Below are 25,804 nucleotides of genomic sequence, written 5' to 3'. Positions count from 1 at the left end.
TGGTGTGTGTTAACAGTTGCTGGAATATTAGGCAGGCCTATTGCATTTTATCTAATAGACAGTGACAAAATACACGTAATCAGATTGAGAAGCCACACCAGTCTTGGGTACTATTTATCTTAACAGCTTTTCTAATATTAGACGACGACATTTTGTTTTTCATGTAGGAAAACTTTGACAAACTTTGATGATGAGGTAATAGATTCTTTCCTATAAAGGAAAGCACACCATGTAAAGTTGTTGTGAGATTAGAGAAAAAAAATGCTAGGACTTAAGGATTGAAGAAATGTGTTGACTGGGTTTGCAAACGATCAGCGTTGTTATAATTACTAGTGAAGTCCATAGATTCAGACTACCACACTGTCTTGATTGTCTCCTATCTTTACTGGTTTTATGTATCCTGTATTTAACTTTATATCATACAAAACAGCAAGTTATTAGGTAATAGGCAAAAAAGAGTGCAAATTTTCTAAAGAATTCGTGTTCTTCGGGTTACAAAGAATCCTATCTAGTATTGTGAATTTATTATGAACCATGGACCTTGCCGTTGGTGGGGAGGCTTGCGTGCCTCAGCGATACAGATGGCCGTACCGTAGGTGCAACCACAACGGAGGGGTATCTGTTGAGAGGCCAGACAAACGTGTGGTTCCTGAAAAGGGGCAGCAGCCTTTTCAGTAGTTGCAGGGGCAACAGTCTGGATGATTGACTGATCTGGCCTTGCAACATTAACCAAAACGGCCTTGCTGTACTGCGAACGGCTGAAAGCAAGGGGAAACTACAGCCGTAATTTTTTCCGAGGACATGCAGCTTTACTGTATGATTAAATGATGATGGCATCCTCTTGGGTAAAATATTCCTGAGGTAAAATAGTCCCCCATTCGGATCTCCGGGCGGGGACTACTCAGGAGGATGTCGTTATCAGGAGAAAGAAAACTGGCATTCTACGGATTGGAGCGTGGAATTTCAGATCCCTTAATCGGGCAGGTAGGTTAGAAAATTTAAAAAGGGAAATGGATAGGTTAAAGTTAGATATAGTGGGAATTAGTGAAGTTCGGTGGCAGGAGGAACAAGACTTCTGGTCAGGTGACTACAGGGTTATAAACACAAAATCGAATAGGGGTAATGCAGGAGTAGGTTTAATAATGAATAGGAAAATAGGAATGCGGGTAAGCTACTACAAACAGCATAGTGAACGCATTATTGTGGCCAAGATAGATACGAAGCCCACACCTACTACAGTAGTACAAGTTTATATGCCAACTAGCTCTGCAGATGATGAAGAAATTGAAGAAATGTACGATGAAATAAAAGAAATTATTCAGATAGTGAAGGGAGACGAAAATTTAATAGTAATGGGTGACTGGAATTCGAGTGTAGGAAAAGGGAGAGAAGGAAACATAGTAGGTGAATAAGAAATGAAAGAGGAAGCCGCCTAGTAGAATTTTGCACAGAGCACAACTTAATCATAGCTAACACTTGGTTTAAGAATCATGAAAGAAGGTTGTATACGTGGAAGAACCCTGGAGATACTAAAAGGTATCAGATAGATTATATAATGGTAAGACAAAGATTTAGGAACCGGGTTTTAAGTTGTAAGACATTTCCAGGAGCAGATGTGGACTCTGACCACAATCTATTGGTTATGACCTGTAGATTAAAACTGAAGAAACTGCAAAAATGTGGGAAATTAAGGAGATGGGACCTGGATAAACTGAAAGAACCAGAGGTTGTACAGAGTTTCAGGGAGAGCATAAGGGAACAATTGACAGGAATAGGGGCAAGAAATACAGTAGAAGAAGAATGGGTAGCTCTGAGGGATGTAGTAGTGAAGGCAGCAGAGGATAAAGTAGGTGCAAAGACGAGGGCTGCTAGAAATCCTTGGGTAACAGAAGAAATATTGAAATTAATTGATGAAAGGAGAAAATATAAAAATGCAGTAAATGAAGCAGGCAAAAAGGAATACAAACGTCTCAAAAATGAGATCGACAGGAAGTGCAAAATGGCTAAACAGGGATGGCTTGAGGACAAATGTAAGGATGTAGAAGCTTATCTCACTAGGGGTAAGAAAGATACTGCCTACAGGAAAATTAAAGAGACCTTTGGAGAGAAGAGAACCACGTGTATGAATATCAAGAGCTCAGATGGGAGCCCAGTTCTAAGCAAAGAAGGGAAGGCAGAAAGGTGGAAGGAGTATATAGAAGGTTTATACAAGGGTGATGTACTTGAGGACAATATTATGGAAATGGAAGAGGATGTAGATGAAGACGAAATGGGAGATACGATACTGTGTGAAGAGTTTGACAGAGCACTGAAAGACCTGAGTCGAAACAAGGCCCCCGGAGTAGACAACATTCCATTAGAACTACTGACGGCCTTGGGACAACCAGTCCTGACAAAACTCTACCAGCTGGTGAGCAAGATGTATGAGACAGGCGAAATACCCTCAGACTTCAAGAAGAATATAATAATTCCGATCCCAAAGAAAGCAGGTGCTGACAGATGTGAAAATTACCGAACTATCAGTTTAATAAGCCACGGCTGCAAAATACTAACGCGAATTCTTTACAGACGAATGGAAAAACTGGTAGATGCAGACCTCGGGGAGGATCAGTTTGGATTCCGTCGAAATGTTGGAACACGTGAGGCAATACTGACCTTACGACTTATCTTAGAAGAAAGATTAAGAAAAGGCAAACCTACGTTTCTAGCATTTGTAGACTTAGAGAAAGCTTTTGACAATGTTGACTGGAATACTCTTTTTCAAATTCTAAAGGTGGCAGGGGTAAAATACAGGGAGCGAAAGGCTATTTATAATTTGTACAGAAACCAGATGGCAGTCATAAGAGTCGAGGGGCATGAAAGGGAAGCAGTGGTTGGGAAAGGAGTGAGACAGGGTTGTAGCCTCTCCCCGATGTTATTCAATCTGTATATTGAGCAAGCAGTAAAGGAAACAAAAGAAAAATTTGGAGTAGGTATTAAAATTCATGGAGACGAAGTAAAAACTTTGAGGTTCGCCGATGACATTGTAATTCTGTCAGAGACGGCAAAGGACTTGGAAGAGCAGTTGAATGGAATGGACAGTGTCTTGAAAGGAGGATATAAGATGAACATTAACAAAAGCAAAACGAGGATAATGGAATGTAGTCAAATTAAATCGGGTGATGCTGAGGGAATTAGATTAGGAAATGAGACACTTAAAGTAGTGAAGGAGTTTTGCTATTTAGGAAGTAAAATAACTGATGATGGTCGAAGTAGAGAGGATATAAAATGTAGACTGGCAATGGCAAGGAAAGCGTTTCTGAAGAAGAGAAATTTGTTAACATCGAATATAGATTTATGTATCAGGAAGTCGTTTCTGAAAGTATTTGTTTGGAGTGTAGCCATGTATGGAAGTGAAACATGGACAATAACTAGTTTGGACAAGAAGAGAAAAGAAGCTTTCAAAATGTGGTGCTACAGAAGAATACTGAAGATAAGGTGGATAGAGCACGTAACTAATGAGGAGGTATTGAAAAGGATTGGGGAGAAGAGAAGTTTGTGGCACAACTTGACTAGAAGAAGGGATCGGTTGGTAGGACATGTTTTGAGGCATCAAGGGATCACAAATTTAGCATTGGAGGGCAGCGTGGAGGATAAAAACCGTAGAGGGAGACCGAGAGATGAGTACACTAAGCAGATTCAGAAGGATGTAGGTTGCAGTAGGTACTGGGAGATGAAGCAGCTTGCACAGGATAGAGTAGCATGGAGAGCTGCATCAAACCAGTCTCACGACTGAATACAACAACAACAACAACAACAACAAGAGGGCAGGAGGATCTGCAACTAATTGATGCATGGTACAGAGAATGGCAATTGAATCACAAAGCATGGTACAGAGAATGGCAATTGAATCACAATGTAGACAAGTGAATGTGCTGTGAATACACAGGAAGAAAGATCCTTTATTGTTTAGCTACAATATAGCAGGTCAGCAACTGGAAGCAGTTAATTCCATAAATTATCTGGTAGTAGGCATTAGGTGTGATTTAAAATGGAATACCATATAAAATTAATCATCAGTAAAGCAGATGCCAGACTGAGATTCATTGGAAGAATCCTAAGGAAATGCAGTCTGAAAACAAAGGAAATAGGTTACAGTACACTTGTTCACCCACTGCTTGAATACTGCCCACTGGTGTGGGATCTGTACCAGATAGGGTTGATAGAAGAGAGAGAGAAGATCCAATGGAGTGAGGCGCACTTTGTTACAGGATCATTTAATAATTGCGAAAGCATTACGGAGATGATAGATAAACTCCAGTGGAAGATTTTGCAAGAGAGATGCTCAGTAGCTTTGTACGGGCTTTTGTTGAAGTTTCGAGAACATACCTTCACTGTGGAGTCAAACAGTATATTGCTCCCTCCTACGTATATCTCACGAAGAGACCATGAGGATAAAATCAGAGAGATGAGAGCCCACACAGAGACATACCAACAATCTTTCTTTCCACAAACAATACGAGACTGGAATAGAAGGGAGAACCGATAGAGGTGCTCAAGGTGCACTCCGCCACACACCATCAGGTGGCTTGTAGAGTATGGATGTAGATGTAGATGTCAAACCGGCCGACTGGAACGGGAGAGGCATCACAGGACATTTTAATTTCCACTGGCCTGAATATAGTTTGATGGCACCCATTGCAAAATATTACACATTTGAATCCCACAGAGCGAAATACAGAGACGTGCGATGGAAGAATGCTGTGTGACAAGGTGTGGCGCTGCACTTTGGCACACTTAAGACCAAATAACGTATGCTACGTTCCCTCAAACATATATGTTTCATGTATCAGACTCTTCAGAAAAAAATGCAGATTCTTTGAAAAGCCAATTTTTTTGAGTCCTGCCTCAAACGCTAGAGGGAGGGGGAGCGCCACTATCTAGTATTGTCCCAGTTCGGAAATATCGTAGATCCGGACCTCATGCACAGAGCAGTCTGAGTTGTAGTGAGCAGGTGGTAGTCTCCACGTGAACTGTGTTTACGTTTATTGATTTTGTTGTTCCCTCTTCGTTTATTGCTCTCACGTCAAATGAAAACAAAACTGATTTCTGTGGCTGGCAACTATCAAGTGAATTAAAACTCAGTCACATAATTACGGAAGGCTAAAATATATTATTAGTTTCAGATTTTATTTCCACCTTTCTGACAGTGAAGCATTAATTGCCTTGCAGAACAATGAAGCTTTTTTCTTTTTTTTCCGGCTTGTTAAAGAAATTTGACTTTCATTAATCTTTTCTGCTGAGACGGTCAATTTATTCAAAACTAAGTGTTTAATTCCACACTATTGGCTAGTTTCAAGTGTTCGCTGCATTTCAAATTCACGTTTTCATCTTCTAGCATGTATGGCATTATGCCATAATAAAGAACCAAACATGAGATAATACAGCACTGGTATTCCAAGAAAATTTATATCTGTATGTGGACATACGAATGTGCACTTTAAGCCAAATTACTTTTTAATGTGGTTCACAAAATTCCCGTACTCTTGGAATCTCCACTAATGTCTTGTTTCCTTTATGAGATAATGTAAGATCTTTTAATGTTTTACAAGTACGGGCTTCCTGCGTCATTGTAGCGCGGCAACACCTGTCATCTGGTGCAACTGCTGAAACAAATTTATTTCTAACAGATCGCGGGAAAATTTTCTGAATGGTTGTTTGAAAAGCCGCTATTTTCAAGTAACGTAAATTTCCTTTTACACAAGATGAACTCTGTGCCCGAATGTCCGATGAATTTCTTAAATCACAGTGTTTGACTCTCATTCAAAAATCAAATCTTTGAGGACGACCATTTAGAATATTTACGAGCCCAGAAGATCAGACATTTATGCCAGTTTTTAAAAATTTTACTGCCACATTTGTGTGATGTATCTTAAAGTGTAACACGCACAAACAAGATCAACATTATGTGTGAAAGCCTAACTTCCCTTACAGCTTATTAATCCAACCTTATATGTGAAAGCTTTTCTTTTCTTGTAGCTACGCTATATATATTAATTTAAACCATTACCTTTTCCTGTGTGTTCGCACTGCTTAACAGTGATGTCGCTATTGGCTGACTACATCACGTGTCCTGTGCTCAGAATATCCTCAGTCATCGGCTGGCGAGATGGCTTGACATGAGCTACGACTGGCTTACAAAAGCACATCGCAATCTCAATTACAATCTGTTGGAAAGTAACGTGCGGTTTTTGGTGGAATTCGTATTTATACTTTCGTAATACGAAAATATGCGGAACGTGTTTTTTCCCCTGAGTTTCATTTTCTAAAGTGCCGGGAAATTCTCCGCCAGTATATAAAATCACAATCATTGAAAGGATCAATAAGTTTTAAAGTTCCGAGGAAAGGTATATTGTTACTTAACACGGAAAAAGTATATTTTCATCCGGGAGAAAGAGTATTTTTTTAACTGGGAAATCTGGGAAAAATCCGGGAATTTTTTTCCTCGTCCACATATACACTGCCATACCATAGGAACCATTTAAAATGAACAAACATGCAGCACCACACCAACTTTTGACAATTAATTAATTATTCGTTGCTGCTGTCAGTTCTCTACCACAGAGGCCGGCTGCTGCACGTCACTCATGCAGCTTCTCTGGACCGAGCGATGGCATGTTGTTGGATCATTAGTCGCGTGTGCTCACCACCTGGATTTCTCGGTTTGCAGGAGAGCTTCTGTAAAGTTTGGAAGGTAGGAGACGAGGTACTGGCAGAAGTAAAGCTGTGAGGACGGGCGTGAGTCGTGCTTGGGTAGCTCAGTTGGTAGAGCACTTACCCGCGAAAGGCAACGGTTCCGTGTTTGAGTATCGGTCCGACACACAGTTTTAATCTGCCAGTAAGTTTCAGCTCATTAGTTGTTATGCCCTCTTAAAAAGTGACACAGTGGTTACTACTCAGGTTTTTTTATCACATGGCGGCTTTCACAGGTAGCTGCGTCTTGGGAAAGGGGTTGGGATTAGGATTGTAGTAGGGATGGACAACAAAATTGCATAACTTGAGTGAGTGGCGGAACAACAATATAGGAGGATAGTGGAGAGGAGGTTCCTCATTTCAGGTCATGCTTAGAGACAGTTGGAACTCCGATGGAAAAATGTGATTCAGTCACTCCAGTCCTGGGTGGCACTGTAGATAGGATGTCGTCATTGTAGCTCCACATCATGAAGAGGTCACCAGTGAAGCAGAGCCATGTGAGGGGTTCAGGATTTGGGGTGGTTGGAAAGCATTCCTCTGGATGAGGGATGAATAGGTTGGCAGAGGGTGGTGCCATGTTTGGATGCCAATTATTGCACCAAGAAATTGTTTGTAGGTGAAGGCTTCAAAGAAGTAGTAATTATGGGTATGGATATAGTTGGTCATGGTAACCAGGAAGAAGGTAATAGATTTAGTGTCAGTCAGGCATTGGGAAAGATAGTGTTTAATAGTGGTAAGGCCATGGGCATTGGGAATGTTAGAGTATACTGTAGAGGCAAGTGAATTTGACAGTGATGAGCAGGGTTGTGGGTGGTAAAGGAACAGGAACTGTGAGGAGTCAGCAGAGGAAGTGGTTGGTGTCTTTTTATACAGGAGGATGGGTTACAGGTAATAGGCTGAATAAGTTGGCCCCCAAGAGCAGAGATTCTCTCTGCAGGGGCACAGTAACCAGCCATAAGGGGTTTCCTAGGTGGTTGGGTTTATGAACTTAAGGAAGCAAGTAGGAGGTGGTGGGGTTGAGGTGAGAGGAAGATTCAGGGGAAGGTTTCAGGTTGGATCAAAGAATTTAAGGAGGGCCTGGAGCTCTTGCTGTCTGACACTGTTGCAGGTCTGTTTAGTTTCTGGATGGTGGTGAGAGTGAGCTTCTTCGGTAGTGGTAAAAGTAAAGTCTGCAAGGCAGGTTTTAACAGCTATGAAGGGATGTGGGAGATCTGTGATGGAGACCCTTGTAGGAGTGGTGGATAGTGGTTGTTCAAGACAGGAGTATGAGGTGAACATGTTGGAGTGTGTTTTGGGGTAGCATTGCACATGCTACACTAGTTCCTATAAGATGGGATGTATAACTTTGGAATTGCAGAGCAAGAGAATTTTGTAGGTGGCGAAGAAGTATTGCAGGAGGTTTGGGCTTGTTTTGTATGGTTTTGTAGGATTAGGTTGGTGAGGGCAATGGATTCAAAGAATTTGAACAGATAGATATCATCGTGAAAGGAGAGGGCTGCAGTGAAAGATTGGTAAATTGATGGCCAGGCCTTTTGGTGGATTCCATGAGCTGACAACAATTCAGGAACAGTGTATTGGGCTGGGTTCTGGCTAGGGGTAGGATAAAGTTTTTTTACTGGCGCAGTTGGAAGGAGGTAGAATCCATAGTGGAGGATAAAAAAATAAAAAATGTAAAATTATGGAAAAAATCAGTTGAACAGTGTGAATTACATTTAATAATCGATGGGATTGCAATAATGAGGAGATTCTACTTTGAAGTTGAGAAAGTAACTATTTCTGTTTTGGCGGGCTTGATCTCTGTTGACCTCTTGAGTTCGTACCTTTCTGTCTTTGTAGATTAGTTCGTTCCTTTCTGTCTTTGTAGATTAGTTCGTTCCTTTCTGTCTTTGTAGATTAGTTCGTGCCTTTCTGTCTTTGTAGATTAGTTCGTGCCTTTCTGTCTTTGTAGATTAGTTCGTGCCTTTCTGTCTTTGTAGATTAGTTCGTGCCTTTCTGTCTTTGTAGATTAGTTCGTGCCTTTCTGTCTTTGTAGATTAGTTCGTGCCTTTCTGTCTTTGTAGATTAGTTCGTGCCTTTCTGTCTTTGTAGATTAGTTCGTGCCTTTCTGTCTTTGTAGATTAGTTCGTGCCTTTCTGTCTTTGTAGATTAGTTCGTGCCTTTCTGTCTTTGTAGATTAGTTCGTGCCTTTCTGTCTTTGTAGATTAGTTCGTGCCTTTCTGTCTTTGTAGATTAGTTCGTGCCTTTTTGTCTTTGTAGATTAGTCCGTTCGTGCCTTTCTGTCTTTGTAGATTAGTCCGTTCGTGCCTTTCTGTCTTTGTAGATTAGTCCGTTCGTGCCTTTCTGTCTTTGTAGATTAGTCCGTTCGTGCCTTTCTGTCTTTGTAGATTAGTCCGTTCGTGCCTTTCTGTCTTTGTAGATTAGTCCGTTCGTGCCTTTCTGTCTTTGTAGATTAGTCCGTTCGTGCCTTTCTGTCTTTGTAGATTGGCTTTTGTCTTCTAATGTGCAAGAAAATTTCTTCATTTAATGACATTGTAGCGACGCTGCCACGCACTAATTCAAGCTTGCTTTGTGTGTGTGTGTGTGTGTGTGTGTGTGTGTGTGTGTGTGTGTGTGTGTGTGTGTGTGTTTGTTTCTTCGCCTCCTGGCTTGTTTGGACGAGTACAGTTTTCTCTCCTAACTACGGAAGTTTTCCGAGGATTAAGGATCCTTCTGTAGAGGCCGGAAGCAAAATTTTGTAACTCCGATCGGTCCATGCATGCCGGGCGTCGTCAGATGCGCGCTCGCAATAAAGTTATTGTTGCTCAACTGAAGGTCTTCATTCTTCTGAATCACGTTAAGCAAAGGTCGGACAGCCACCAGTTTAGCTGAACCTGACAACATGAAGACAGCAAGAACATGCAGTTGTAAATGATGATAAAGCAGCTTTTAGAAACAAATGTTGTCAGTACCTAAAGATCTTGGAGAGGAAAGTAGCATGCTAAAGCCTAAAGTTACTAATGCTAGTGTCAAGTGAAAAAGTGTGTGTGTGTGTGTGTTAATTATTTACTTAATTAACTTTCAGTGTGCTATTAAAATACTACCTAGTAAAAAGAAGAAAAGCTTGCACATTTGTTCCAGTAAATAATTACTCATCTTTTTTTATATGCTCAACAAATCCCTTATACTTGATAACACCAACTCTGCATTACAGAGATGTTTTTCTGAATGAAAATAAAATCCTTAACTTTTGTTCTCTTATTCCAGAGTATTCAGCGAGTTGAAAACAAAAGCACAAATTAAAAAAGACAAGGAGCTTGTCACCATAGACAGTCCGACAAAAGTGGTGGAAAATGGAAAATATGATTTGAAAACAAAAACACTAATTAAACAGGACAAGGAGGTTGTCACCATAGACAGTCCATCAAAAGCAACAGAAAATGGAAAACAAAGAAAGAAAAAAACAGTCAGTGTTAAAGCTAAAGATAGTGATAGTTCTAGCAGTGAAGTCAGTGAAAAAGAAATTGGCAATGGGGTGGAAAGTGATAAAGCTGTAGATCCTGACAGCAAAATACATGATATGGTGGCATTAAATGCCAGTAAGGAAGGTATTAGCTCCCCAGATGATAATATAAATACAAAGAAGAATTTGCCTTCAGCAGATAGTTGTCAGAAGACATCTGCAAGTGTCACAGAAACAGTCATTCAAAATGTTACACTTTCAGACCTAGTAGATTGGCTGCACAACCAGCCTCCACTAACAGGTGAACAACTGAGTGAACTGTACATACAGCAGTCAGACTTCAAAGAAGCTCTCCGTGCAGTGCAACCATCAGCTAAACGTGAAGGGTTTGCTACTGTTCCTGATGTAACCTGGGATGACATTGGTTCATTGAAAGACGTCAGAGAAGAGTTACAACTAGCAATATTGGTAAGTTAGAGGAAACAGAATGTTAAAATTCTTTTGGTTGTTCATGATAACAAAGTAGTGCCATTTTATGTCAAATGCTCTAATTTCTGAAAAAGTTTCCCCATGACAATCGCGGATTTTGATGTAATTTTGTGTGAACATCCATACTAATTCCTGATATAATACTTGGAGAGATAGTCATTTGTTTGACTGCCTAGCACAGCTTTCAGCAGTGCACCCTGAGCAGACCTAGGTCACATTGTACAACTTCTTTGCGTTTTCTTAAGTGAAATAATCAAGATTTATAAACAGTTTTCATATAGATAATTTGAGGAACAGTCAACAAAAAATGCTTGGAAAAATGTATAGTTCAGCTTTTTGTGTCTCCTGGAGTAAGTGCATGGTAATACCAAAACTTTGCATGTGGTAACTTACCAACACAAGATGTACAAATATCAAACAACATTCCCCCTGCTGCTTTCCAGCAGTTTGCAAATTGAGGGCAAAGTTGACAATTTTTGTAAAAATTCCTGAAATGTATATTTTCAGCCCACTTTTACAAAAAGGTATTTTCTGCAGACTCTTTTAAACATTTTCCTTTGGAAAGACCCTGTCCTAAACCACCTAAAAATCTAGGTTTCGTTTTACGGTGATGCATATAATGCCATAACAAAATAATGACACAGTGAAAATGCATTAAAAATACGCCCATATTCCACTGGTATTCAAATTAAATGACACATTTCTTGTTGTGTTTTAAAATTTTTTAATACCCGTTAAGATAGTATTAAAAATACAGAGCACTAGGAAGTGAGCTTGAATCAAAAAACTTCAAAATCTGCAAAAGGAAGTAATCTTTCTTGATTTTTAAACATTTCTAACACATTATCCAGATCTACAAAATTCTTTTTATAATAAATGAAAGGGTATAAAGAATCCAATAATGAGGATAGCTTCTTTCTTTTTTTGTATCTCTAATAATTGCTTGTGTTTCTCAGCATAGGTGTTTGCAGTCTGCGATTTAAAGAAATCATGTTACGTAGAGCAGAAGCTATAGCATGTGCATTTGTTAGCTATTTCATACAACATGATCAACAGGAAATTATTTTATACAAGCAGTGGATTCACACTACTGATAGGGGCAACCTGGATGCAAAGCATTTCACAGAGGATGAATTTACTGAAAAAGTTGGAACAAAAATTTGGTGTCTGCCATGTCATCATTAGATTTCCAAAAATTAGTGTGTGCATCTAAAAGCCCTTTAGTTTTATATAAAGGAAGATGTGCTTATTATCCTAATGGGTTTTGCCAAAATTGTTCATTTAGAAAATAATGCAAGGTTTCCGAGAGAAAAATAGTTAAACCTCAGTCTATTTTTCTGTAATCTTTTTGCACAAAATCAGAAAGTAAAATTTGAGTTTTTATGTTGTCAGCGACTGACCGACATGATGCAATAATTCTTCTTGCCTTTATCAATGAGTTGATGGAATATGTAAAACACAATTTGCTCTGATTTTTATTTACTTTTTGAGTGGTGGTCCCAGCACCCAATACAAAACTTTTAAAATTTTTCTCAGTTTGTGAAAGTAATCAGTAGCAAGAGCAAGTTTATAAGGACCAGTTAGTAGTCAGATTCTTGGACCTATAAATCTGTTTTGCTTCTGCACTAAAAGCATTAATGACATTAAATTTGTTTCATCGGCAAAGAAGAAATTGAAGAAAATATTTTTAAGGGTCAGAAGACAAAGAGGTTTAAACATGGACCATCTCTAACGGGAACCAGAGAAAATAATAATTTTTTTTTCCCCAACTGAAGAAACAATTCAGATCAGCAGAATTTAAAATTGTGCATCCTCCTTTCTGTTAACGATTTGTGACAATGAAGGAAGTACACTGTGATAAAAAGTATCCGGACACCCCCCAAAGCATAAATTTTTCATATTCGCTGCATTGTGCTGCGACCTACTGCCAGGTACTCCATATCAGCAACCTCAAGGTTCTCCTCACTCGGCTTCGAATAGGCCGGAGCCCTATGACGCATGGCTATCTGCTCCGGCGAGAGGACCCTCCAATGTGTGGTGCTTGCGGCGTCCAGGTCACTGTGCGCCACGTTTTATTGGATTGCATTTTATTTTCTGACCAGTCACCAACAAATTTAACATACTCACATACACCTTTACCCTTAATCCAAATAAACACAGGTTCATTTACAGACACTTTCCTCTTATTACGAGTATACAACACAAGTGCAGAGGGCGACATATATGCGGATTTACCAAAGTCTTTATTAACAAATTCAGCCATATGATAAGTACGGTAGGCAATTATGTCTCTGTGCCAGAGGAGCTCTAGTGGCACGCGTCCGCGCGGCGGCCTCGTTGGCGCGCCGACAACATTGTGCAACATTACGCTACTACACCGCTCAATGTTTTCGAATCATAGGCGACCGCTGCCGCGGCCGCATTCCAGAAAAAAAACTCCCAACCTAACCTCAAGTGGGCTACGCTACAGATCAATTGGTCTTGTAAATCAATTTATTTATGAAAATACACAGTACAGTCACCAACAAATTTAACATACTCACATACACCTTTACCCTTAATCCCAGTGGACCTAGGGATGTTTAGTAATGTGGAAGTCTTGAATACAGACATACAGCGGTCCTGCCATCTCTTTTAGGCAACACTCTGACGAATGTGGCTAAAGTTTTAAAGTTCTGTGGCATGTCAAATGTTTTTACAAAGATTTTAGGGAGAGGATTTTAATTTGCTCACTGTGTGACAAGCTCGCCCATATTTTATGTAAGTGACCAGCCGGTAACACTTTCCTGTGACATTGTTGTTGCTATGTTGCCCCTTTCCTTAGGTTTTACTTTCTTATGTAGCATTTTCCTTCTTTTCCTGATTTCTTTGAGTGTGTGCTTTAGTTTTCTTAGGTCTGTCCACGTTCGTTCCTTTTAACGTGTGTCAGGACGCTGATGACCTCGATGTTGAGCGCCCATAAAGCCCCAAAAAAACACACACACACACACACACACACACACACACACACACACTGTGAAGGGACACACACAGCACAAAAGCATACAGGCCGACCTCATCTGTTGACTGACACAGACTGCCGACAGTGGAAGGAGGTCATAATGTGTAATAGGCAGACATCTATCCAAACCATCACACAGGAATTTCACTCTGCATGAGGATCCCCTGCAAGCACGATTGAATAGTGGGAAAATGTGTGAAGTGACGAATCACGGTATTCATTGTGGTGATCCGATGGCAGGGTGTGGGTATGACGAACGCCTGGTGAACCCATTGTTGAAGAGGAATTCCGGGATGGTGATTGCATCTTTCAACATGATCAAGCACTTGTTCATAATGCATGGCCTGTGGTGGAGTGGTTACACGACAATAACATCCCTGTAATGGACTGACCTGAATCCTATAGAACAACTTTGCGATGTTTTGGAACGCTGACTTCGTGCCAGGCCTCATCGACCAACATTGATACCTCTCCTCAGTGCAGCACTCTGTGTTTAATGTGCTGCCATTCCCCAAGAAACCTTGCAGCACCTGATTGAACGTATTCCCGTGAGAGTGGAAACTGTCATCAAGGCTAAGGATGAACCAACACCATGTTGAATTCAAGCATTACCGATGGAGGGTGCCACGAACTTGTAAGTCATTTTCAGGCAGGTGTCCAGGTACTCTTGATTCCATAGTGTATATTAACATCAGACCTCCAGCAAGGACAATATTGCTGTGTATTTGTGAGAAAGAGTGCTGGATTGGAAACTTCTGTAAGACTAACACTGAGCTGAAGGATACTTTTAAAAAGCATCTACATCTACATACATACTACACGAGCCACTGTATGATGTGTGGCAGAGGATACCTTGTACCACTATTATTCATTTCCTTTCCCATTCCACACGCAAATGGAGAGAGGGAAAAATGGCTGTTCATATGCCTCCTTACGAGCCTTAATTTCTCTTACCTTTGCGGTCCTTAAGCAAAAGGTATGTTAATAGCGTTCCTTTGAAAAGAATGCTACATTCCCATTTGAGTTCCCTAGGTATATCTGCAATACTTGTATGTTGATTGAACCTACTGATAACAAATTTCGCAGCACACCCTGGAACTGCTTCAGCGTCTTGCTTTAATTCAACACTTGAGCAATACTCAAGAACAGATTGCATTGGTGTTCTATATGTGATTTCCTGTACTACAGGTGAATGACACCATCCTGAAACTCTCCCAATAAACGAAGCTGACCATTTGCTTTCGCTACTAAAATTCGCATATGCTTGTTCCATCCCCATCGCTTTGCTATATTGTGTCTAGATCAGGGGTGTCCAATCCTTTAGCTTAAGCGAGCCACCTGGGAGATGAGTAATTTTGGGTGACTCGCAATACACTTATCACTAACAATAACTGCGGACAGAAAGGGGGGGGGGGGGGGGGGGAATGAAGATATTCATCATAACATTACATAAACAAAATTTTTACAGAATTTTGTTCCTGGTCATGTCATAGATGCTCACTTTCTGGACCACAGGTTGGGTAGCCCTGGCCTAGATATTGAATCAACCCTGCAGGGGCCAGCAAATTCATTTTATTGCTCATCAAAAAGTGAAAGTTGCTGGCTTCCAGAGTAGCACATTGTTTCAATTATTCCATCTCCATCAGTGACATTGTTTGGCAGGCAGTATGGTTTTCATTGTGATATTCAATAGGAAATTGAGATTTCTAAAAATTCAAGTATCTTGGAGTAAATATAAGCTTAAGATTCTAAAAGGAACCTCTTCTAGCTTTGGCCTGGGACACTTATAAAAGTGTATTATCGAGCTTGAGAAACGAGCACATTCCAGGTTTGGGGTACCGTGGTAAAGAAACACATCCATGGTTGCTGTTGCACAGTTCTGACACCCCCCCTCCCCCCAACCTCACCCCAATGGTATGTGTATGCTGGTTCCTCACTTCAAAAGAAGCCAGCTGTGGACAAAGTACATGGACTATAGGAACACACTTATACAGTTCTTCATTAGTACACTTTTATTTCACACAAACTACAAACTGTGTGAAAGTAAAATATGCTATACTTTAGACTGAAATCGAACTAGAACATCAATAGCATCACAAAATAAAAAGACAGATTCAAAATTCTCATAAACACAAATCCTTTTCTGGAAAAAAATCTTGGGAGACTGCTATGAACTTCAACAAAATTTACATATGAAAGAATACTGTAAAACTTGAAGGCAGTATATAAGATGTGCGTTGTAGCTGTCCTACAACAGTTGTTGTGATTTCCATGTCCTTGGTAATGCACAGTTACATTTTGAAGTTTAGAACTAGTGTGATTCTGCAGTTATTGCATAAGAAAATCTACCTGAAATATGTCACATCGTGATAAGTGGTGCCCTCCTTTTCTGTACTTTCTTGAGTTGTTCTGACTCAAGCTCATGTCCTGTTTATTAGAATTTTCAATATTACCAATTATTAAACAATTGTAAAACATCACAAAAGTGTCAGATTTGAGTCATTGAAAAATGGTTTAAAAGAGTTTGTGGAAAGTACTTTTTTGTAAAAGTGTGCCAAAAATACCCATGTTTTGTCATTTTTACAAACATCATCAACTTTGACCTCAATTTGTAAACCATTGGAAAGAAGTAGGGAAATGAAATTTTATACTCTTAAGATCTTCTGTTGATAAGTTATCATATGCAAAGTTTTAGGTTTACTATGCACTTATAGAGATATTTTATTATTATTGTTGTTGTTATTACTATATTATTTCAATTCAGAGATAGCAAAAAGTTATACAAGTTTTCCTAGTTTTGTTTCTTTCAAGAAAATATTGCTGGATATATTATGTCCCAAAATTGCTGAAAACTTACAATTTTTTTGTTGAAAGCTGCACTAGGGGTCAAACAAATTACTTCATCTCTGCAGGTATTTAACTGGTGATTGTTGGAACTTTACCAATAGTTATTGGGGCATGTGTGAATGTCCACAAAAAATTTCAGCCAAATACTAGATGGTTACCTCAGAACCTCTAGACCATCTGGCATAGAATAGCAAAAACAACACTATCAGGCAGTAGGATGGACTGGCAGAGAAATAAACAGAAAAACACACACGAAGTTTTTTAAGGACTTAAATAGGTGGTTTTATTCCTCCTCCCCTTTTTATTTGTTGCAGAATAGTTCCAGTGATATGACCACCACTAAACTCTTGAGTATGGGCAGATGGTAACAGGCAAACTGTTTAGAACATGTTACTTGCTTTTTCTGTTAGCTCTTCCTTTGTACTTTCCTCTCAGTGATAGAACAAGATTTAAATCCTAGTTCTGAAAGCTGCAGACAAGGTGTACACAGGCCAATGTGGAAGATTTGTTTTGTACTTATTATTTCATTTTATTATTTGCCCTTTACCTGGGGCCTATTTCATTGTGATACTTTGAGGTATGCATAAAGTAAAGAACTTCAAAAAAAGTCTGTAAGTATATTCTCTCAGTGTACTCACCACAAATGTTTGTGTGTCAAGCATTCCTGTAAGCCATTCTTTGAAATACATTTTCTACCAACTTTGTTAAAGACCTACTAGTTCAAAGGCATTAACAGCTTTTCCATGATTGGTGAACCTCCCTCTACCTGTGTGATTGTTCATCGTAGGAACAGGAAATAATAGCATGTGGCCATATTGAGTTGCAGGGAGTATGGGATGCACTCCTGGAACTGAATGGCGTAGTTAGTTGCCTGTTTGGATGCATTGTCGTAGTGCAAATTTACCCATTGCAGTGCTACTGTTGGCCACTGTTAGCCTAGTCTCTCAAAAGGTTTTGGTGTGCTTATTATTAACTACCATAGTACAAGACAGGCAGACAATGACACTTTTTAGTTCATGCAGTCCCTGCAAAATCACCCACATTCAGGCTTGTGGTCCCTGGCTTCATTATTTTACTATATTCAAATGTAATCACGAGTATATTCATAAACATAAGCGCTTGCCCCCCCCCCCCCCCCCCCCCACACACACACACACACACACACTTTTTTTAGTATTGCAGGCAAATGAAATTACATCAGTCCTCTTAATGCAAAATTTATAAAGCTTGGTCATCTATAGACCACCTGTGTGATCCATATTAACATTGCTTCACAGAATTTGACACACTCTTGAGTTACTTGTTTTTGCAAACCTCCATGTCTCATGCTATCATACTGGTGCCCGTGGAGTGGACAAAACTATATAGTTCACGTTAAGGAAACTGCTGGTTGTAGTGTTTGATTAAATCAAAAATGTGTTTTTACATATCTGTACTCATCATTTCGTTGTTTGTTGTCCAGGGCCCAGTCCAGTATGCAAAGGAATTTGCTGACCTTGGTCTGTCGACACCAACTGGAGTGCTGCTTTGTGGACCACCTGGCTGTGGGAAAACCCTTTTGGCTAAAGCAGTAGCAAATGAAGCAGGAATAAATTTCATTTCTGTAAAAGGTCCTGAATTGCTCAATATGGTATGTTGTAACTGTTGTCTCCATTTCTAAACTTGATGCACATTTGTTTATTCACAGAAATTTATTCTGAATTGAGATGAAACAGCTGTGAAATATCTAATACTGTGTGTGTGTGTGTGTGTGTGTGTGTGTGTGTGTGTAAAAGATTTTGCTTCTTTAGTATAGATGGTATGATGATAATATAATTAAACTTTTGTTATTGCGTTTCAGTATGTTGGTGAAAGTGAGAGGGCTGTTCGCCAATGCTTTCAGAGAGCAGCAAATTCTGCACCATGTGTCATATTCTTCGATGAATTAGATGCATTGTGCCCCAAAAGAAGTGATGCGGGTGAAGTAAGTAATACACATGAAAGCCACTAATGATAATATGCTATGTTATTTGCATGAAACTTTTAAGGATGGTGAAGAAGCCTCTGTGGATCAATTTAATATAGCGAACCTCAACCAGAGGTGACTGAGTGAAAAGTTGCAAAGCCAAACATGTTCCGTGGTAGCTCTGCCAGTGAAATGTGATAACTCCGCATTAAGTGCACTACTGTGGTTCTGAGATACATATTCCTCATGTTGTCGTACAATATTTGTCTTGATTGTGTGCGCTTGTAAATCCAAGTTGATGGTGCCCCAGCTCACTTTGAACATCATATGAACACTTGCATCAGATGTTCTCTGAAAAGAACATAGACAGAAGATGTCCTATTTTGTTGCTAACTTGTTCATCTGATATGATCCTATTTGTTTCCTGCTTGTAGTATTATGAGGAAAGCCGGGTGGAGTAGAAAGAAAATATTCTTCTGGCATTGTTTGCACACCACCAGGCATCACGGAGCTTTGTGTGACAAGTCATGACTGCATAGAAAACAGGGGAACATCATTTTAAACAACTAATGGAAATGTAGCATGTAGCAACTTGTGCAAACAAATATAATTATTTAAAAATGTGTGTACAGTGTTTATTTTATCAGTTTAAACTCATAAGGGAGCAGGCCAATCTGACATGTCGAAACCCTGCCGTGAGACTTTTTTATACAGGAAGAACAAACAGAGAAGCACAATGTCAAAATCTTAGCTGCTAAGACACACTGCAAGTATTAAAAAAGTTGAAAATTGGCAAATTCATATATCATCAAGTGGCTGGAAAAATACACCCCTACCGTAGCTGTAGCAAATGGGTCTACATATGTAAACTTTACAAAAAAAATGGAGTACAGTATTAAAAGAAAAAATATTATTTGGTTCCACTTCAGAGAGATCAGATATTGTATTATAATTTGACACTTTGCACTGTACAAACAACAGAGATGCAGTATTAAAGAGAAAAACTTTAATAAAACTTGATCCTGCTTAAAGAAGTTACATAATTTAACTTACTTCACTTTTTGTGCATTAAGTGTGTACACCTTTCATTTTCAAACGTATTAATGAATTCAGAGCTTTCTACTACTACTTTTCACACTGATATAGTGCCTGTGCAAAACAGTTTTAAGTGATTCAAGATTAAAGTTGTCATCGCCATCACTGTCACTGAAGCTGGTCCACCTTCTTGATCATAACCGTGTTGTTGGCAAATATCAGCAATAATCTCGTCATCCTGTAGTTCCACACACAACAAGATTATCATTAAAATGTACAAAACTGTTGAAATCTGCACTCTCCAATAGAGCTAGCTCATTACTAGGCACAATTTTGCCACCACCACCACCACCACCAGTGAGAGTCTCTTTCACTAAGGCACCAGGTTTCAATGAGAGTCTCTCTCAGTAAGGTATCAGTTTACGGAAGTGGTGTGTAGGATGGTGCCAGGCAGCCGAAATAAATTCCATGGCTCTTAGGAAATTAATGGAGTCAGTCCTATCAAATGTTGAACCGGTTTTTTTTTCCATAATTTACTTTGAAATTTGCAACAGTGCCCAAATCAATTGGCTGTAGAACACTGATGCAGTTTGGAGGGAAAAATTCCACTCGAACATTTTCCAAAGTTACTTTGGGTGGGTGTGATGCAATGCTGCACTCTGCTCCATAAGAAGAGAAGAAATCTTATTGCATTTGTTTTCTGTAGGCTTTGTACTTACACCCTTGAAATGCCTCTGATTCTTAGATTTTCCTATCAAAAGTAGAGATGTTTGTACGCGAATTTTACTTTTCTTCCCTGTGTGGCATTGAGTCGTCCTCTTCAGCTAAGGTTTTACTGGGAAGCAGACTATAGAATAGATCATTTCGTCATAGATGGGGATGTTCTTCAAGTTGATAATCCCTTAAGGTACCCAGCCGAAACTCAACAATCAAATGTTGCCCCATGACATCATCCATAGTGTTTGATTCGCCGGAAAATGTTTTCCCTGTGATTCCATGATGATGGTCAAATACTTGTAATCATCCTGATGAAGCCTTGAAATCAGCAGTGTTGTTCATACTTATAGCTAAATCTATCTCCTTTGCTTTCAGCATGGTGTCACTGCTCAGTAGAGCTGCAGCCCATTTTTGCTGGAATGACGTAAAAGACTTTCCCAAATCTCTGTATCTCCACTCTTGAGGACAGTTGTGTTATGTTGATTTTGCACTCAATTTCAAAATACTGTCTCTTTTGCTGATGATTGTACATAGTCTGATGTAAGCAATTCCTATGTGTGAAGCAGTTTCAGATTTTGTTTTATGCAGATTAGTATCCACCTCTTGTATGAATTTTACTTTCTTACCAGGTGTATAAAATTTCCTTTTTCTGTTCTCCAAGGCTGATCGAAAGCGACTGAATGATAGAACCATCATGGGGATCACATTCAACTGTTTCAACACCTCATTGAGCGGAATCATAGTAAATAGCAATACCAAATCAAAACTAAGTGTGTCCTCCAGCTGGACCACTATGCTGTTTAATTTTCTTATGTATGCCAAATTTATAGTCACACTGATGATGTCAAGAAATTGGCAATTGAATAAATGGGTGAGCCAATAGTGTTCACTTTAGGAACATGCTCTTTGTGCATCTTCAGCAACTTATTTGTGTTACCAATAAGACTTTCAAACACTCACAGAAGATAGAGGATCACCTAAAATTGACCAAGAATACTCACAAACTGCTGGAAAAAAATGGGAAATTAAAGGACTCCATGCAGTTTTGGAAGATTTAAGTGGGTAACCCCCCCCCCCCACCCCAAAAAAAGTCAAAAAACGCAACTAGAAGAGCACGAGGGCAACTGTAAAAGTTGAGAGATTAACAAATCAGCTGTTTCGGACCATGCTTTGCAGCCAGGAGACCACCACTTTCATTTCGATAGGACGCGAGCACTGGCAGCCTTAAGTGGACACCAGAGAGCCCATACATATTCTTAAACACCCTAGAAATTTTGATAGGAAGGAGAGGGCCATGAAATTAAATGACATGGATCCCGGTGCTCAAGAAGAGATGTAGAAGTCTTCCATCATGGGGTGATAGCAATGGCGTATGACTGCAACTGACAACTGATGCTTGGGTATTAAAAGCATGTGATGTCTTGCCACTGCACAGGAGCAGGCATAGAATTTGCTGCAGTTAGTAACAAACCAGGGTGTGAACTAGACACTCAAAAAAGCTATGATCCTCCTCAAAAATGTTGTAGATGGGCACAAATGTTGCTTTGTAATATGAAATCTATCTGACCACAGCACGGTAATCTGGAATATTTTATTAATTGTACAGTGAAATCCCTAGTTTAGGTTTTCCTGCGGTCCAAGCTTAAAAAAAAGACAAAATTGGGGAAAATGTAGAATCAGGGAAAACATTAAAACTCCCAAAATATGAGCAATAACATTTGTAACTGGCATATGTGATTAAAAATCATAATCCTCACCATTACATTACATAAAATCTGTGTAGTTGAAGGAAATTAAATTTAGAATACAAAGTTTATACAGTAATCTGTGGTAATGAATTTCATCAGTTCTTAAAAAACACGAAACTGTAAAAGCAAGTAAAAACCAGTCAAAAAATTGAAATTACTATCCTGGTACAAGTTAATCGAACTATTTTCTGACATGTTATGATCACAAATTATACATCAAAGCAAGCATTTTTGAGACATGAGGCACCCAGGAAACTGAACAAACCTAGGGAATTTAACTGAAAACCGTGAAGTACAGTTTAAGGTGTCAGAATCTAATGTGGGGTGTGTTTTCCATCTGTAGCCAGTGGTAGTTTAATCTGGTCAGGTAGACTTTACAGTACTTTTCGCAGTGATGACGTCACTAGTGGGCGTTTGACTGTCAACTTTCGGGAGTGCTTGTGAACGAACCCTGTGTGAACAGTGTGCATTACGATTATTCATTTCCTTTGTAGTATGTGACTTACATGCACAGTGCGTCATTTCAAAGCAATGGTGCATTGAAAGTACATCACAAATACACCATGCTTATCATTAAATGTCAATTAATAAAGCATCACTCACTGTCTGGTTGAGATGTTCAGCAGTCAACAAGGCCACAAAGAAGATTGAAAATGTAGTTGGATTTTTCACAGTGTCCTCCTTCAGAGCTAATTAATACTGAAAGAAGATCTAATTATTATAAAAAAAAAAGTGCATGGCTGCAGTTTTTCAGCACGTAGCTTATAACATTTCACTTCAATTTGTTTGCACTTATAGCGATCCCAGCTTCCTCAACCAAATTATAACATTTCAGCTCCTCAACACCAAATTAAAACGTTGCATTAGGAGGTGTCTGCTTCGTGCAAAAGGTCTTGAGTTCATATTGACGACAACAAGTAATTCTTCATTACAGACGTTTATTTACAAACAGAACTGCCAGACTTCACAGACTCAACAACTGACTCTCCGAGCTAACCGCACTGCATATCCAAACTGGCAACTGACAACTCCTAGGTGTATTAATATCTTTCCAAACAATGGGAGTCTTTGACAATGTTTTGTTTACAATACGATAGCAATTCACGACTTAAAACTAAATTAGACATTACAGAATTTTAGTACAGATTAAAGTAAGTAAAAGGATCAGTACATATAAATTCTTACAAGCATAATTTCCAAATAGATTTTATAACATTTTTCTACCAGCTTCTGGATAACCTTCACCAGATTTGTACCGATGTTTCCAGAAATATCTTGACATTTGATTCAGGATATTTCTTGAGTGATTTAGAACAACTATTTATATGTAAAATGATTTAAATCGTGTTTCAAAACGTAAATAAATCTTTTTAGCAATATTTCTTGATACAAATCGTCTTTCGAAATTAGGTCATGAAACAGTTTTCACAAGTTTTCGTATTTTTGCGATCATAATATAGAATTTCTCCATAGAAAGTTCCAGAAGTGTGCATTAAACGTTCATTTACAGACTTTCTCTTTAGCTGGTGAGTTTTTAAAAGTATCTTGTCCATATTATACGAAATAATTTAGTTCAAAACTGATAATTTATACAATTAATCAGAGCTACAGCAAACAGTGAGTCTTTCTTTTACAAAATGAAATATAATTACAAAATTGAATGAAAATAGGTTACTAACACTAATATATATTTACATTAATTCTATTTTTGTTCTTTCTGTGCAAAATGTCCTAATATTGACACAGTACAATATTTAAATATCACCAAAATTTCCCTGTACATTTTGCATATCTGTATCGACATCCCCTAAAAGTCTACAGTATCGAATACTTCAAAATGTCCCAATATGTCCTGTAATGTTACACAACCCCCCCCCCATCAGCACTTCCACGTGAAACACGGAAGGGTTGATGTCCTTACATTACAAAACAGAAAAGTTTAACACATATCTTTGGTGTCTTCTTTCTTGAAGGTTGGTGATCTTCTTCCTTAAAGGTCGGTATACCTCAATGCCACACACTGTATTTCAGTCTCATCTTCACAGTCCGTATGGTTTCCATATACACTGCAGGCTATCACAGGCTGCAATAGCACAGTCCGCTATGAATATACAGCATACAGTGGTCAAACCCAGTTAAACATTAGCAAAAGCATTTAATAGTCGGTGGACCGGTTTTTAAGGACACAGAAATTTGAATTCTCTTAAGTCTAATTACTCAAGAAAATTTACTCTAAGTAATTTCTTAAAGCTAAGAGAGGATAGACTGACAGATGGAGAAAATTGATTATACAGGATCACAGAATAAGTGTAAGATGCAATGCCAGAATACGAAAATGAAATATGACAATTGCATAGCTAGGGGACCTAGTGCTCTCCAAACACTTAGCACACAAAGAATATATGCTCCCCTGAGGAATCATATAAATACAACATAACAAAGTATACAAAAATATCCTGGTAAGATTATACAATTTCAGTTCGGTCACGTTTCATAGGCCAAACAGTCTGCCAGAATTTGGGTAGACTAGACGGTAAGCATTCGGATGAGGATTGTCCTGAATCTTGAAAGGTCCAATGTTTATGTCAAAAAAACTTTTTTAATTCACCACTGATGGCTTTAGACTTCTCTTGTGTTTTAACAAGGACCAAGTCTTCAATTTTAAATTGAGTAGGCTTCAGTCTTTTGTCATGTCTACATTTCCTCTTATCACGTTGAGATTTCATGGTCTTTCTCACTATTTCCTCTCTCTCTTGAGTACTTAATGGTTTGCAGACTGGAAAATCAATGAAATCACTAATTGGATGTGGTGGTTTGCTATTATACTGTATTTCATAAGGTGAAAACCCTGTTGAGGAATGCTGTAGGCTGTTCACAACATCTTCGAATTTCTCAACATAGTCAATCCAACTAGCATGATCAGTATTGCAGTAAGTTCTAAAGAATCGCCCAATTTCCCTCATGTATCTCTCCGAAGGGTTTCCTGATGGATGATAAGCTGAAAAAAGAATGTGACTTATATTTTCATCTTCAACAAAAGCTTTCCATACTCCAGAAGTAAATTGAGTCCCACTGTCTGATAAGATTTTCTGAGGTTTTCCAACCCTGCCAAAATAGTCTCTCCTGATTTTTGAAATAATGCTCTTATTGTATGCCTTGCGAAGAGGGTATAACTTAATGAATTTTGAAAAAACATCAACCATAACAAAAATGTAGCAATAGCCTCCTCTGGTCTTCGGTAATGGTCCATATAAGTCGACAGCGACTAACTCGTGTTGTTCTTTTGGTAAGATGTTTTGCATCAATCCTCGACAAGTTTGGTTGGATACTTTTACTCTTTGGCACCTGTCACAACCCGTCAAAATTTTTCTAACCCTCCTGGCTATGTTGTTAAAGTACACATTTTCTTGGATTTTCTGGATACACTTTTGAATCCCACAATGACCAAAACTTTCATGAATGTACTTGATGAGTACATTGATGTACTGTTCAGGCCAACATAATTTCCATACATCGCTATCTACACTGTTTCTCTTGAATAGAATCCCCTTGTAGATTTTGTAAAAATCTCCCACTTTTTCATGTCCCTTTTTCCCTAAATAACTTTTGACCAGTTTACAGTTCTCATCGTAGTTCTGATTCCGTCGGATGTCATTACAAATGTCTCTGATTTCTTGTTCATTGTCCACCCCTCTTAAATACATAATTTTGAATTCTTTTTCACATTCCCCACTGTCATCTTCAAAGTCACCCCCCCCCCCCCCCCCACAGGTAGTCTAGATAAAGCATCAGCAACTACATTATTGGGTCCTCTAAGATATTTTATTGAGTAATTAAATTGTTGTAACTAG

At 38.9% G+C, this 25,804-nt stretch overlaps 1 protein-coding gene across 2 annotated transcripts in view; it reads left to right on the top strand.

Moving 5' to 3' along the window:
• LOC126266868 (nuclear valosin-containing protein-like) overlaps positions 1–25,804 on the top strand; it is a 161,245-nt gene that overhangs the window by 100,881 nt on the left and 34,560 nt on the right. For both annotated transcript variants that reach the window (XM_049971492.1, XM_049971493.1), the window contains exons 10-12: positions 9,976–10,639; positions 17,971–18,138; positions 18,349–18,471. In XM_049971492.1, coding sequence (XP_049827449.1) covers positions 9,976–10,639; positions 17,971–18,138; positions 18,349–18,471 — 955 coding nt within the window. The remainder of the gene's footprint in view (positions 1–9,975; positions 10,640–17,970; positions 18,139–18,348; positions 18,472–25,804) is intronic.

Source organism: Schistocerca gregaria, chromosome 4, assembly GCF_023897955.1.
Source record: "Schistocerca gregaria isolate iqSchGreg1 chromosome 4, iqSchGreg1.2, whole genome shotgun sequence".
Taxonomy (NCBI): Eukaryota; Metazoa; Arthropoda; class Insecta; order Orthoptera; family Acrididae; genus Schistocerca; species Schistocerca gregaria.
The sequence above is the reverse complement of the archived record's forward strand: the minus strand, read 5'-3'. Positions and strand labels throughout refer to the sequence as shown.